General features: G+C 40.9%; 1 protein-coding gene across 5 annotated transcripts; it reads left to right on the top strand.

The window, feature by feature from the left end:
• Positions 3536-9999, top strand: LOC8064571. Of its 5 annotated transcripts, none has more exons than XM_021446478.1 (12): positions 3537-3875; positions 4071-4155; positions 4263-4477; positions 4565-4834; positions 5328-5500; positions 7362-7408; positions 8134-8262; positions 8343-8467; positions 8542-8823; positions 9207-9340; positions 9509-9565; positions 9678-9999. In XM_021446478.1, exons 1-12 carry the CDS (start codon positions 3567-3569, stop codon positions 9694-9696), a joined length of 1845 nt encoding a protein of 614 aa, XP_021302153.1. In that variant the 5' UTR covers positions 3537-3566; the 3' UTR covers positions 9697-9999. The 5 variants fall into 5 exon arrangements, 4 of the variants coding, with proteins under 4 accessions (XP_021302153.1, XP_021302154.1, XP_002443226.2 ...); XM_002443181.2 differs by having other exon boundaries at positions 3784-3875; positions 3977-4155; XM_021446480.1 differs by having other exon boundaries at positions 3787-3875; positions 3954-4155.

The raw sequence follows: 14730 nt of genomic DNA, 5'->3' as shown, positions 1-14730 counted from the left end.
AACAAATATAGTTTGACATAAAATCCGACTTCAACAAATGTGAGTGAATATTTCTAGAGCTAGAATATTCCTTCAAATTCTGACACAAGGCACATGGGCAACATATGAATCCATCCCGCTTGTTTTCCTCGGTCACTCTTAAGAAATAATGCACACCATCAATGAATTCTTTGGAGCGGCGATCGGCATTGTACATACAATGACGTGTCATTGTCTGCATTGCAACGTAAAGTATTATAGTTTCTAATTTTTTATAAAGAAATTAAAGTAACAAATAACCTAAAATTCTCTATTTCTGGTTTGTCTAAACCAGCAAAATTAAAAAAGTTCTCTATTTTCTAACTAATCATGAAATGTGGCATGCATACTAGTTATAGTTAACTAATTAACCATGTCATAAAGTGCAAATTAAAAAAATATAAGTTTTTAATTTTTAATAGAGAAATTAAAGTAACAAAAAACCTAAAATTCTCTATTTCTAATTTTTCTAAACAACCAAAATTAAAAAAGCACAAAAGTTATCTATGTTTCTAACTAATCATGAAATGTGGTATGCATACTAATTATAATTAACTAATTAACCTTGTCATAAATTGCAAATTAAAGTATTATAAGTTTCTAATTTTTAATAGAGAAATTAAAGTAACAAAAAAACCTAAAATTCTCTATTTCTAATTTCTCTAAACAAGCAAAATTTAAAAAGCACAAAAATTCTCTATTTTTCTAAATAATCATGAAATGTGGTATGCATACTAGTTATAATTAACTAATTAAATCGGTCAAAAATTGCAAATTAAAGTATTATATATTTTTAATTTTTTTTAAACTAATTAAAATAAAAAAACATATTATCACTATTTCTCTAAAAAAATGTGCAACCATAAAATAAAAAACAATATACATAACACTAGGAAATGACATATGCCGCTGCTAAATGTTGAGAAGATGAAGCTAGTGACCTCTTAACAAGTCGATGACGGTGTAGAAATCATGAAATGAATCAATAGCCGGAGATGAGAGCAAGAACAAGCAACTCCAAATGAAGAACACAGCAAAAGAGTGAAGATCGATGGGCTCGGCCAGGAGAAGAAGAGTTCAAATATGGGGAAGGACATTTAGTCCCGGTTCCTTTTAAAAACCGGGTCTAAATTCCAACACTAGTCCCGGCTCGGTGAGACGGACCGGGACAACAGCTTTTAATCCCGGTTGGTGGTACCAACCGGGACTAAAGGCTAGGCTTTTGTCCCGGTTGGTGAGACCAACCGGGACTAAAGGTCTCCTCTGCCGATGTCTGACACCATAGCGGTTGGGCAGGGGACTTTTAGTCCCGGTTGGTCTCACCAACCGGGACTAAATATGTTTTGTCCCGGACGCTGATTGGGCCGAGATTATTGTTCATTTTGGATAAGTGACCAAAGGCATGTAGTAAGCTCTACTCTGAAAAGTATATACAAATACTTTATTTTAAAAAATATGTATAAATACTATATTCCAAAATATGTATGTATACCTAGAGCTATTGTGTTTTTATCATTATTTAGAAGTCTAATTGTGATTTTACCATCATTTTTGTCACTGTTGCGATTTTACCCTTGCTCTGTGAAAATGAAGCTTCAGTTTACCCTTACTCCGTGAACAGTAGAGTAACGGTGTTAAATGGGCTTGGTAAGGACAAGTTTGCCCTTGCGAAAATACCCCTACTTTTTTGAGTACATTGTGATTTTACCCCCTGTTTTTAAAAAATTGCAGCAACATTGGACAACTTGTTACATATAATTTCACACAATATGCAAATATAGATAGATAATATCACATCAAAAGAAAGTGTAGCAAGCTGAAGCTATGCATGTCAACAACTTAAAGTAGGCAAGGTTCTATCTTGTTGCCATGATTTTGGTCCCCCATCTGGTAAACTGGAAAATGACAGAAACTCTAACAACTAGATTTAAATTCATGTTTCAAATTAATGTGATTTTGCCTACAAATCAGAGCAATTGAAACCAAATTAGTGCAATTGCCTAAAGCCTGATGTTAATTCGTCCCACAGTTGACCAATACACACTCAGAGATCAAAAAATTATACGTGGACACCAACTCTTTGGCTCTAAACCCGCTACCCTCTGGTTCCATGGCCGCCTACCTACCTATCCACGCAGCTGTCGTCCCTTGCATTGGCCCTGTGCGCCTGCGGCTGCATCACTGGCCGAGCCACGCGCTGGATCCGCGACGGCAGCCTGCGATAGCCACCCGCGCTACACGGGGCACCGTGACGCTCGTGACCCTGACTGCGAGGGACTGAGGGGGTGGCCTCTCAGGGGCCTGCCCGCACGGCGCTAGGAGCTACAGCCTCCCTCGTTGCCTAGATCCGACGCACTAGGGTTTTTGTTCTAGAACAGGAGTACGGGAGTACGCGAGGAACGAAAGTTTTAGTTGTAGAACAGGAGAAAGGAATCAATAGAGGAGACAATAAGAAAGGGGTATTATTATCTTTTGGTCTTTTGTGAGGGTTTTTTTGTTTTTTATTTATTTTATTGCAAAAAAACTAATAGAGTTAAAAGTAGGAGTAAAATGACAATGTACTGAAAAAAAGTAGGGGCATTTTTGTAAGGGCAAACTTGTCCTTACCAAGCCCATTTAACACCGTTACCGTGCTGTTCACAGAGTAAGGGTAAACGGAAGCTTCGTTTTCACAGAGCAATGGTAAAATCGCAATGGCGAGAAAAACAAGGGTAAAATCACAATTAGACTTCTAAATAAGGTAAGAACGCAATAGCCCCATAATCTAATTACCTTTTGTTTTCTCGGTGCGGCATTCAAATCAAATGTGCCATGCATCCACTCGCGAATTTAGTTGGAAGTCAACGAAGCCGTCCAACGAAGGCGTCTTCCTATTGGATTTTTAACGTAGCCGCTAAGAGGACAGAGTAGTTACTCGTGCGTGTAGATAAAACGTACCCTATATAACACTAACAACACAAAATATATTATAAAACATTACAGATATATCTTATGAACATAAAAAAAATTACAGAACATCACATATATATAAGACGTGAACACAACTAAAAAAATAAAAAACATAAAACATTTAATGTGAAAACAAAAAATAAAAGAAAGATAAAAACTAATATATATAAAAATAATAATAAACATTAAAAAAAGAAAAAAGAAAAAATGAATAATGCACGACAAGGAAAAAGAAAAATTAAGAAAAAAGAAAAAGGAAAATTTAAGAAATTAGAGAAAACATAATTAAAAAAGAAACAAAAAAAGCAAAAAATAAAAAAAGAAAAAAGAAAACAAAAAATAAAAACTAAACATCCCATACACAGCACGTGAAGAAACGTAAAATAATTTTTTTGAAAGAATAATGGTAAAAGAAAAATAAAAAATCATCTTAAATAAAAAGATTATATATATAGAAAATGAAGCATGAAAAGGAAAAAGAGAAAAGAAAAAAAAGGAAAAGGAAAGAAAGAAAGAAAAAGGAAAGAAAATGGAAAAGAAAACATACTCCGTATATACCTGAGAAGTAGAGACATGTGCACGTGAGCCACAGCGGCCGCATGTCCACATACCCTCGCGCGGAAGTCGGCCGAGGCTGCAAGTCCGTCGAAGGAACGCGTGAATCATCGGCCGGACCGCCGGAGTCGTTCGGACGGGAAGAATCCCGAAGCCACCCCCACCCACCCGCACCGGCCAGGCCATCTCCAAACCAAACCCTAACCTTATCTGCAGACTGCAGCGGGACCGGCGGACAGGGCGGCTCCTGCGCGTGCACGGCGCGGCCGGCGGCGTCGGGGCGCGGGGCGACTCCTGCGCGTGCAGGGCGCGGCCGGCGGAGCAGGCTGGGTGCGAGCACCTTGGGACTTCGGGTAAGTAGAAACCCGACACCGAGTTTGTCGGTTTTCTGTTTTGTGATTATGCCATATTTAAGCCTACTTCCTGACAAGGATCCACGTATCTCATCTCACAGTATAAAGGCTTAAAGTATGGGCTATGGCATAAATAAAAAATGAATTACTTACCTGCAACGTTGCTTTTGTGGACCCAACTATTTCCTCCTTCAGTTCTGCATCCATTCTGGAAAGATGCTGCCAAGCAAGAGGGGTGCTGATGATCTCTCAAGATTCTCAACCGACTCATCGATTTCAGGTATGCTGGTTCTTCCTTCTTCATGTTTTTTTTATGTCTTTATTAGAGCACTCACGGCTGTCTTGTATCGCGTTTTCTAACTTGTCGTTTATTTTGGGACAATCAAGGTTTTTGGAGTGAGCTGAGTGACGAAGCTGCATCAAAGTTGTCCAAAAGTGTTGTCTCAATTGCTTTGACCCATGGTGATCTTGTAGGACAAAATGTGCTATTTGCATCCTGTGGCATAGCTATAGAATGCCAGCCTAACTTCACAAAGTTCGTGACATCAGCAATTTTGGTTAGAGCTTTAAATACTGAAAGAAATGGCCATGACAACATTAAGGTTGGTGCTGAATCATTTACTAATTGTTCTTTTTTACTTTAGATAACTGTGATCATTCTGTGCTGTTTCCTTGCTTTACTACTATAGATTGAAGTATGCCATAAAGGAAATGTTGCCATAGGGACTGTGGTAGAATGTGACCTGGATCATGTAATTGCTGTTGTCGAAGTCACGTCCGCCCTTGACGTTTGTTGCGTACCTCTCAGTCATGCGGAGAAATTGATGCCTGATACAAAGGTTGTAGCAGTAGGGCGTGACATCTCTGGCAAATTAATGGCCACAAGTGGGACACTTGCTAATTCAGGCCGACCTGAAGATCGTGGACATCTTATGTTCTCTACATGTAAATTATCTGAGGAAGACTTGTTATATTATGAGTGCTATAATCTTTTCTTTTACTATATGCTCTAAACTGTGTCTCGTATTCAATAAAGAAAATGTTAATTTACTCCCTTTATTTACTTTTTTAGTCGTTGTTGGCTGTAATGCAAAAGGTTGGCCTTATTCCTTTCAAAATGTACACTTGTGCAGTTAAGTTGAATGGTTTTCATGATAGTTGAGTTTGCAGTGGAACATACTTCAAAGATATCATACATTTTTAAAGTATAAAATAGTAGTCCTTCCAGTCCTTATTACTTGACGTCTGGGCACAAAAATATATCTACTATTCTACTTTCTAGTCTATTTGTGTGTCCTAATGTTAAGCAATAATAACTAGATTGATTCGCATTTAGAGTTTGCACAAGACAGTCAACAGTGAATAGTAAATGTAAAGTTGGGAGTAACTCTTATTACCTGGTCATTTTATTCTGCTCCATTGTAATCCTTGTTGCTTTTTTTTTGGTTCTAGGTTATGCAGGGCGGCGCACTTTTTGAATTTGATGGGAACTTTGTTGGCATGAACCTTTTCTCTAATATGGAACGACCCATATTCTTGCCAAGGGATATAATTTTCGATCGTTTGAACCATTTTCAGACATCCATGGAAAAGATAATATTTCCTATGTTGCTGAAGTCAGTTAGGTGTGCCAATATATTTCCTGTTTGCTTATCTATGTTTGTAATTGCAGCTTTTAGTGTTTAGCCTTAATAATAACTTGATGCTTTGGTACCTCTAGCGTAAGATATCATCAAACAGGTCAGCTGTACTTGGCATGTGTCACTGCTCTGTATTGTAGAGTAGCCATATTCCTGTGTATGAAATATTGAAGCCAACATATTCGTTTACCCTTAATAATAACTTGATGCTTTGGTACCTCTAGCATAAGATATATCAAACAGGCGAGCTGTACTTGGCACGCATCGCAGTTGCTCTGTATTGTAAAGTAGGGTTGCCATATTCCTGTGTTTCAAATATTGAAGCCAACATATTTGTCTAATTCAAAATATGTTAGAATATTTTGTTGAGATTAAAATATAGACATTAGAAGGGAGTATGAATGCTCTTGACTACCAAGATTTTGTTTAACTGGATACCACCTGTTTCTCTAACTGGTGGTATAGGGCTGTCAAAAGAGTGTCCCATGGGCGATGCCAGGGGTATGCTCTGGTATGCCATGGAATACCCAAAACTTGATGAGAAAAATAAATATATATACTAGTACATGTACAACCTATTGTTTAATTGGATTAAAAACACACGAATCAACTAGCAGCCCAGTAGCCCACAAGAAAGAGGCCAAGCAACCAGTGTCTGATCTGCTGTTGGCTGTCGCCGGTGGCCAGTGCTGAAGCCTTGAAGGCGTCGGTATCCATTCTCTAGATTTCAGGCCTCTAGGCGCCACCGCACCAGGTAATGATTTAATTTCGATAAATTAGAATGGATCACAATCTTGATGGATAAAATTTAAAGCAAAACGCTATGTGTTTGATAAAGGGCCTGTTTGGTACATCTAGCTGCTTATGGCCGAAATAAGCTGAAACCAGCGGCCAAACGGTAAGCTTTTTTTTGCAGCTTATTTTGGCGCTTATTCCCACCTCTCTCATTTGTACTAAAAAGCAGAAGCTGCATTAGATCAGCTTATTTTGGCCTCCACTTTTATGCTATTTGTGCAACTTATTTGGAAAGCGATAAGCTGTACCAAACAGGCTCAAAATAGTCTTGGCAGTTCTTGTAAAAAGATGGGAATTCTTAGAATAGCTCAGGCTGAGGAACTAATTGATAAGCGTTATGGTATTAGTATAATGTTCTGGTATTAGTATAATGTACACTTTTGATTATTGTTATGGACCTACAGTTCAATGTTGGTAATTTTTTACGTGGAATACCCTCATGTAAAATTCTCAATAGTGACTAGGGGCTCATGTTGGGTTTCCACTCTAGCCTACCCCAACTTGCTTGGGACTAATAAGCTTGGTTGTTGTTGTTGTACCCGGATGTAAAATTCTGGCTCCGCCACTTGAGTGTCCATGGTGCAGAAGAGTGGTCTCAATTGTCTTAATATCCTAGTTGCATGGGAATTATGGAAACATAGAAATGATTGCGTATTTGAGGCAGAAAGTCCTACTGTGGAGGTAGTCTTGCAAAAGATTTCCAATGAGAGCAGCCTTTGGTGTATGGCTGGAGCTTCTGCTCTCCAGGAGCTCCATTGCAGGTTGCTCGGTCTTGGTCCTTAAATTGGGGCAGGGTAGTCGTTGGTTGTCCTTTTTTGTGCGTGGCACGTCTTTACCTTGGTTTTTCAAGGGTGTGTGTGGTGGGGTCTGTGGAGGGGGTTTTTTAGCCCTTTGTATTGTGTTATCGTCTCTCAATGAACTGACCATGCAGCTCCGCTGTGTTTTTCGAGAAAAGAAGATTTTGTTTAACATTTCAGTTCTTGTATTATTCACTATCTACTCGTGCTGACCCCTTTTGGGTTAATACTCGTATTAATCTTTTTATCTACAGGCATAGAAAAAGACTCACAGGTGTGGAACTTCACTCATATCCTGAAGGTGAGTACACAACCACCCAATATTGATCACTAAATGTTATTTAATTGTGCAGCTCATCACTGTTTCTAAGGCCCTCAATGGTTCAAATTAAACCATTTGTTCTTCTATATAGCTAGTTTAGTCTTCTACAGTTATATTATAGTGTTAAGAGTTAATCCGTTAACATTACTTGAGCACTAGCGATTCAGCCAATGCCTGTGTGTTGTGATCACAAAATAAGTCTACATCAGGTTCTGATTTTGGAAAGTAATTTTACTCTGGTCTAAAAATTTCTATACGTGTAATCATATCAACTGGCTCCTACACATACACAGATAGTACAACACTATGCTATAAAATGCTACACACACATCCTTAAATCCATCCAGAAAGATCTGAATTGAGTGTGTAAGAGCACACCATGACCATCAAAGCTCCTTGAAGAGTAGAGATGGCATGAGTTGTTGCACAAGTTGCGATAACATTTTAACCTTAAGCTAGTTATTATGTGGAGAACTTTATGTGACTGTTAAATGCTGTACTTAGAATTAACAAATGTCAGTGCTAATCAACCTTGTTGCACCAGGATAAGCAAGGTGCAATTTGGGTTTACACTTTGGGTTATCTCAGTCCATCAAGGATTCAAGGGACATGGTCATGAGTCAATGCTTGCTAAGTTATCATGCGCTGCACATTTTTGCAGCCCTGCTGTCCCACTAACTATTATATGATATCTTGTCTACCAGGTAGCACGAGTGTTAATACTTTTGGAGAACAGTTTGGCGACGAATATCCTACTGGTGTTTGGGGTAAATTCAAGAAAGAAGTTTCTTCTAACATATCTGAGATTGTTGTCGCAGTTGCTTCGTTCCATGGTGATTTCACAGTGATGCGCTATTTACTATTTAACATTTATGCTCAGTTATCACTAGCTAATGGCAGTTATGGTGTCCAGGTGAAACAAAGTTCTTTGCATGCACAGGATTTTTCATTAACTATGATGGATGTCCGACTATTCTGACCTCAGCCAGCTTGGTTAGGGATCCTGATGGCGCAAATGAGATTGTGAGCAGCTTAAGGGTTGGTACTTTGAATTTTACTGTGATTCTTGTTCGTCCAAGACACTGCTTTAAGTCTCATTGTATTGTTTGCAGATTGAGGTGTTGCTTCCAAACAAAGACCATACTGTAGGGGAATTGGAACATTATAGTTTACATTACAATGTTGCTCTAGTCAGTGTCAAGAATTACAATGTTGATTGTCCTAAGCTGAAATGTGAGTTGATGCGGTATTGTGGAACGGTGGTAGCTGTGGGCCGTTGCTTTGAATCAGGTATATTAATGGCTACAAGTGGGGAATTCATCCATGACTGCGACGAGGAGTCAATCGATTCGGATTGTGAATACTTTAGTTACACTACGTGTAGGACCACTAAGGTAGCACCCTTCCCTTTCCTTTTTAAATTGCCTACTCAGCCTACCCCAACTTGTTTGGGACTAAAAGGCTTTGTGTACTTTTACCAGAATATGATGTACTTAACCTTACTGTTAGAATTAATTGCTATTTACTGTAATTACCTAGTTACTTGTGTAATCTCTTACTCCCCCCTAGCTTGCTGTGCCAAGTTAATGCCCTGCTGGCCCCTTGGGACTCTGGCTGGACCCTTGGGACTCGGCTGGCCCCTTGGGCCACCCTCCTCTACTCTATTTATATGTAAACACCTCTGTAATCTCGTTACTAAGCAATCCAAGCCTGTTTGGCTGTCTTCTATCACTTACATACTTGGCTCACAACTGACCTCTCCATATAACCTGGTTAGGTTGTTATTGGAGGTCCCGTTGTTGATTTGGATGGAAAATTTGTGGGCATCAATTACTATGATACAAAAATAGGAACCCCGCTCCTGTGTTTTATTGATATCTGTGAAATTTTGGATGATTTGAAGACAAAAAAGTAAGTGTGGATTTCTCTTTTGGTATTTAAGTTGTTACGTTAGTGCTGGTATACAGGTTTAGTTTTGCACATGACTGCAAGATTTGTTTGGACATTTGATCAATAATCTAGTTGAAGGTAAAATCAACATAATATTCTATTAAATCTTGTATTCTGTGTGTTTGGCAGGGCAATGATTGGTGGTCATGAGGGCCGTCTGAAAAATGACGACGGACCACCAAACATGTATGTAGATACATCTCATGGATCTCACTATTGTTATTATGTAATAACCATAGATTGTTTAGAAATTTGCTGACCTGATGATGACGTGGGAAAATATATCGTTGAATGGCAGTTGGATATTGCCTGCCTGATCCAAGGTGATATGAAGAAGAAGATTAACGTGCAGCCCTATGCGTAACATGGATGAAGATGATGACTAACGTGCAGCCCAACAGATTAGAATAATTGCTGCATACTAGTAGCCCTCGTTTGTTTTTTGAGGATTAGGAGCCTTCGTTTACTCTGCTGAATTGCTATCTGCATGCTGTAAACTTTTTTCTGGATTGGATTGGGATCCCTGTAGTATCTTAATAGAATATTTGAACTGCTGTCTGTTGCTAAGATTATTTTTTTGGTTGATGCTCCTTAATAAACAAGACCTTTACTACTAGTCAGCAACATGTTATAATATGCTCACATAAGCAAAATTTGGCGTCCAGCAACATTAGCTTCGGCAAAGTGTTCCTATTTCTCTGCAACTAAGGGCCTGTTTGGCATGGCTTCAACTCCACACAGAGCAGCTCCACTCTAGAAATCCAGCTAGAGCTGGCTCTAAGTGGAGTTGGAGTTGTCTGGTAGGGGTGTTTGGTTAGAATGGTACTCTGAGCTCCAAAGTTATGCTTTGTCACTGTGTTTTGTCTACTTTATCCTTGCCTTCAATCACATATGCACATGTCACGCAGGAGGGTAGTATGCCCTCGTACTTACTGTGCAGGCCGGTCGAGAACCATGCGTCAGGGCCGCCGTAGGCGCCGCGCTAGGCCGGACCGCGACGCGAGCCGCCGGGGCCGTGCCGGTCGCCTGGCCGCGTGCCGTTGAGGCCGCGCCGGCCGCTTGGTCACGAGCCAACCCGAGGCCGCGCCGCCGCACGTGGAAGTTGGGCAGGCTGCGCCCACCCCTGCCGGCGCCGTGCAGGCCGTAGGCCATGGCCGACCACGCCCCACCGCGTGCCCACGACGTCGGGTGGGCCATGTGCCAACGTCGGCCGCTAGTGGGGGATGGAGGGAGGGGGCGGGGAAGAGAGGCGGAGGGAGGGGCGGGGGAGAGAGGCGGACAGTGGGGGGGCGGCGCCGCCCGGCCGGCTCGCGTGAAGGGGATGGATTTTTGGGGTAGGGAGAATAGAAAAAATAATGATTCACTTGTGTAACCAGTGGCAATTGCGTGTAATTTCACCCCAACTCCACGTCTTGGTCTGTTTTGGTCAGTTTCTGAGTAGGAGAAGAGGTACTCCGAAAATTTGTACTAGAGCTCCAAAAACTCCATGGAGTTGGGGCTCCAACATTTTCTGGAGTTGGGGTGTTTGGCTAGCTCTATTTGACTCTGGGGTGGAGTTCGGCTCTGAAGCCATGCCAAACAGGCCCTTACTATGAATCATAAGTCTGGATTTCTTCACCTCTGAACAAGTCAAGTCAGCTAATAGTCTGCTCAACCACACTTCCTAACAGGCACCAGTAGCAGCTGCAATATACTCAGATTCATAGGAAGACAGTGACACCACCCTTTGCTTCTGTGAACTCTATGTAACAATACTTTCACCAAGAAAGAACACAACACCAGTAGTGCTCTTCCTTTTCTCCAAATCTCTTGCATGGTCACTGTCAGTGTAGCCAAACAACTCTAAATGAGCTCCTTTGACAAACTTGGAGCCTAGCTTAGTTGTTCCTGCAACATATCTGATGATCCTCTTAATTGCTCCCTAGTGCTCTGAATTAGGTGACTCCATAAACCTACTAACCATGCCAACTGAGAAAGCAAGATCAGGCCTTGAGTTCACCAAATATCTCAGGCTACCCACAATACTTCTGAATCTTGTTGCATTGGACACTAGCTCTGGCTTGTCAGGAAATAGCTTAATGTGCTGTTCCACTGGAGTGTCAACAGGGTTACTACCATTCATTCTAGAGATTTCCACTATTTTTTCAGCATAACCACTTTGACTGATGGTGATCTCTCCTGGCTTTAGCTTCACTTCCAGTCCTAGATAGTAACTGAGTAAGCCAAGATCACTCATATTAAAGCTTTTCTTCATCTGTTGCTTGAATGTAGCAATCATGTTACTATTTGGCCATAGATGATCAGGTCATCTACATAAACCCCAACAAGTAGTAGTGACCTCCCTGTAGCTTTCTTGTACACAGCATGTTCTTCAGCACTCCTAGTAAAACCAACTTGTATAACATCAAATCTAGCATTCCAGGCTCTAGGAGCCTGCTTGAGGCCATACATTGCTTTTTTGAGTTTGACTGTTTGAGCACTTTGCCATATGATCTTGGATCTATGAAACCTGCAGGCTGTTGCACAAAGACTTCCTCTTGAAGTTTTCCATTCAAGAAAGCAGATTTTACATCCATGTAGTGCACTTCCCACTCTCCTTGAGCTGCCAAAGCCAGTAAGAGTCTCACTGTCTCTAACCTTGCCACAGGAGCAAACACCTCATCATAATCCACCCCCTGAATCTGTGCATAGCCCTTTGCCACCAACCTTGCTTTTATGTTTCACAATGTTGCCAGCAGGGTCTCTCTTCACTTTAAACACCCATTTCAGGCCTATTGCTTTATGATCTTTCGGCAAATCAGACAACACCCAAGTCTTGTTCTGAATGATAGACTGCATATCTGCCTCCATTGCCTCTTTCCAGCAATTTTCTTCTAGAGCTGGTTCAACATTAGTTGGTTCATCAGCTGGTAACATGCACACACCACTGTACTCAAAATCAGTTATCACATGAGTATTCTCAAATAGATCTGTCAGTGTTCTGAACCTGACAGGACCATCATCAGAATTTTCAGAGTGTTGAGTTGATGGAGTCACCCACCATTGGTTTTGAGACTGAGCTGATCCTAGTGTGTTTGGAAAGTGTGGTGATGGTGCATCACCACCATGATCAACTGGATCCTGCTGCATCACATTCTATGCAGGCTGCTGCATTTCTTCAGCATTTCTAGCTGTTGTCAGATTTCTGTCAGACACTTCCTTCTGCATTAGTTCAGCATAGCTCCGCAGTTTTTTATTATTATAAAAAGCAAGGAACAGAGTACAGAGGAACAAATAAAGAACAGAGGGTGGTGTTAGCGGAGAGCTAACAGGTTACCTATTTACAAGCAACTACCAAGAAAAAAGCAGCCAGCGAGAGGCTCCAGAAAAAAGGAAGACAAAATTACAAGGAGTAGACCCAATCCATAGTTGGAGCATGCTGGTGTTGAGGAATTCGGCGCAGATGAAGTTTAACTTCTTGTGCAAAAGAATCTTCCAAACTGCAACCTTGGAAACCTTATCGTTAAAGATATAGGCATTGCGCCCTTTCCAAATACACCAAATGGCAATCATGAATACACCAAATGGAAATCACGAATATTTCCATAAATAGGGGAGCACTGTGACACTTTTCTGCGATCAAACAATGACCCACTTAAATCAGCGAGCTGCACTCGAAGAGCATTCAAAGAAAAGATGAAGAGCAGTTTCTTCAACACCGTCTTGATACATGACACGGTCATATCCTTCATCAAGATGCTTATTCCTTCTCCTCAACACATTCCTGATACTAAGCCGGTCAACAAATAGCAGCCCAGTGTTAAACTTAGTGCGTGGAATGCATTTAGACTTCCAAACCCAAAGGAAAGACGCTGGAGATGCTATGTCTGCAAAACGGCGCTTGTAAAACTCTCCTGAAGATTAGGTAGCATTATTCCAGACATAGGTCCATGCATCATTTGGTGGATCCTGCACTTAGAGTTATAGGAGGACATCCTTGAAATCTAGGAACTCACTATAAGCCACTTTTGACATAGGTAACCGAAATAACTCCAGAAGATCAACTCTTTGCAGCGCCTTTTGTACAGAAATGTTAGTGACCTTCGCATAGGAATGGAGGTTTTCAAACCTGGAAGACCACGGCTGATCCATAAAGTTATCCATCCAAATACTTATTGTGTCACCTTTGCCAAAGTGACAACAAGCAATATCGCTAAAAGTATCTTGAAGCTTGAGCACATCCCTCCAGAAGGAACCCGGTGGTGTCATAGGGACTTTATTCTGGTAATAAGAAGACCAAATGAGTTGAACCCAAAGTATCTTGGCCTTGTTTTACCCAGATGTTTCAGTAGTAATGCTTCATTTTGCAATTTCAGTTTTTTAACTCCCAACTCCCAAGCCTCCTTTATCTTTTGGCACAGTAACCATTCCCCAAGCTGGCAGATTATATCCCTTGGCATCACTACCTCTCCATAAGCAATTCTTCCTGAATTTATCGATCACATCTATCACCATAATTTGAAGCTTCAGCATGCACATATAATAGGTGGGGAGAGAGTTGACGGTGACATTACAAACAAGTTATGAGTTGGATCATTTTCGCATTCCATTCTGGTCAGGTCATGAGGCAGCTTGGCACCCAGCATTCTATAATCCATGGCCATGCCTTCTGTCCCTTCTTGATTGCTGCCTCCAGCTTGGTGCCGTGCATGGGAAGAAGTGGCGACAAGCTAGGTAGTTCCATCAGAGTTTGTTCTGGGCTTGGTTCGAGAAACTAGTAGCAATGAACTGAGGCCCTCCTTGGCAGAGCTCCTAGAGCTAATTCTCCATTGAACCCAACAGGAACTCTGCCAAACAGTTTTTCGATGAAGTGATTCTCTGAAATGGACAAAGAGATTGGGAGCCAAAAAAAAACAGCTTCTGATTTTTATGAAGTGATTCTCCATTGTGATTTTGAGAGTTTATGCTAAAGAATCAAAGAGAATCACATTCAGCCATAAAATCACTTCTCTCAGAGAATCAACTTCCATAGAGAATCAGAATCAGATGGAGCTCTCCCAAACAGGCTTGACTCAATAGCATGTTCGGATTCTCATCTGCTCCTAATAGTGTAGAACGTTCTTAGCCTTTGATGCGTAATTGTGGAGCAGAGGATACGATCAAATCATGGATGGACAAAAATGATAGTAGTAGTACATTTCTCAACTGCATTACAGAGGCGAAATTGTGCTGTGCAAATTTAAAAGAGCTAGTGGTGAAAAAATACAGCAAAATGGGCCTAGACAAACATGGAGGTGCTTGTTCTGGACTATAAAACAAGAAGGCCTCAGCTAAAAACATTGCTCCCACTCTATGTGGTAATCCAAAATAAA

This window comes from Sorghum bicolor, chromosome 8 (genome assembly GCF_000003195.3).
Source record: "Sorghum bicolor cultivar BTx623 chromosome 8, Sorghum_bicolor_NCBIv3, whole genome shotgun sequence".
Classification (NCBI taxonomy): Eukaryota; Viridiplantae; Streptophyta; class Magnoliopsida; order Poales; family Poaceae; genus Sorghum; species Sorghum bicolor.
Note: the sequence above shows the minus strand (reverse complement) of the source record. Positions and strands in the feature narration are given on the sequence as shown.

Excerpts from the sequence above, each read along its gene's own strand:
- LOC8064571 (XM_021446478.1), top strand. The coding sequence starts at position 3,567 with ATGTCCACATACCCTCGCGCGGAAGTCGGCCGAGGCTGCAAGTCCGTC. Across the intron at positions 8,468-8,541 it reads AGATTGTGAGCAGCTTAAGG|ATTGAGGTGTTGCTTCCAAA; the intron begins GTTGGTACTTTG and ends TATTGTTTGCAG. Across the intron at positions 8,824-9,206 it reads CTACGTGTAGGACCACTAAG|GTTGTTATTGGAGGTCCCGT; the intron begins GTAGCACCCTTC and ends TAACCTGGTTAG.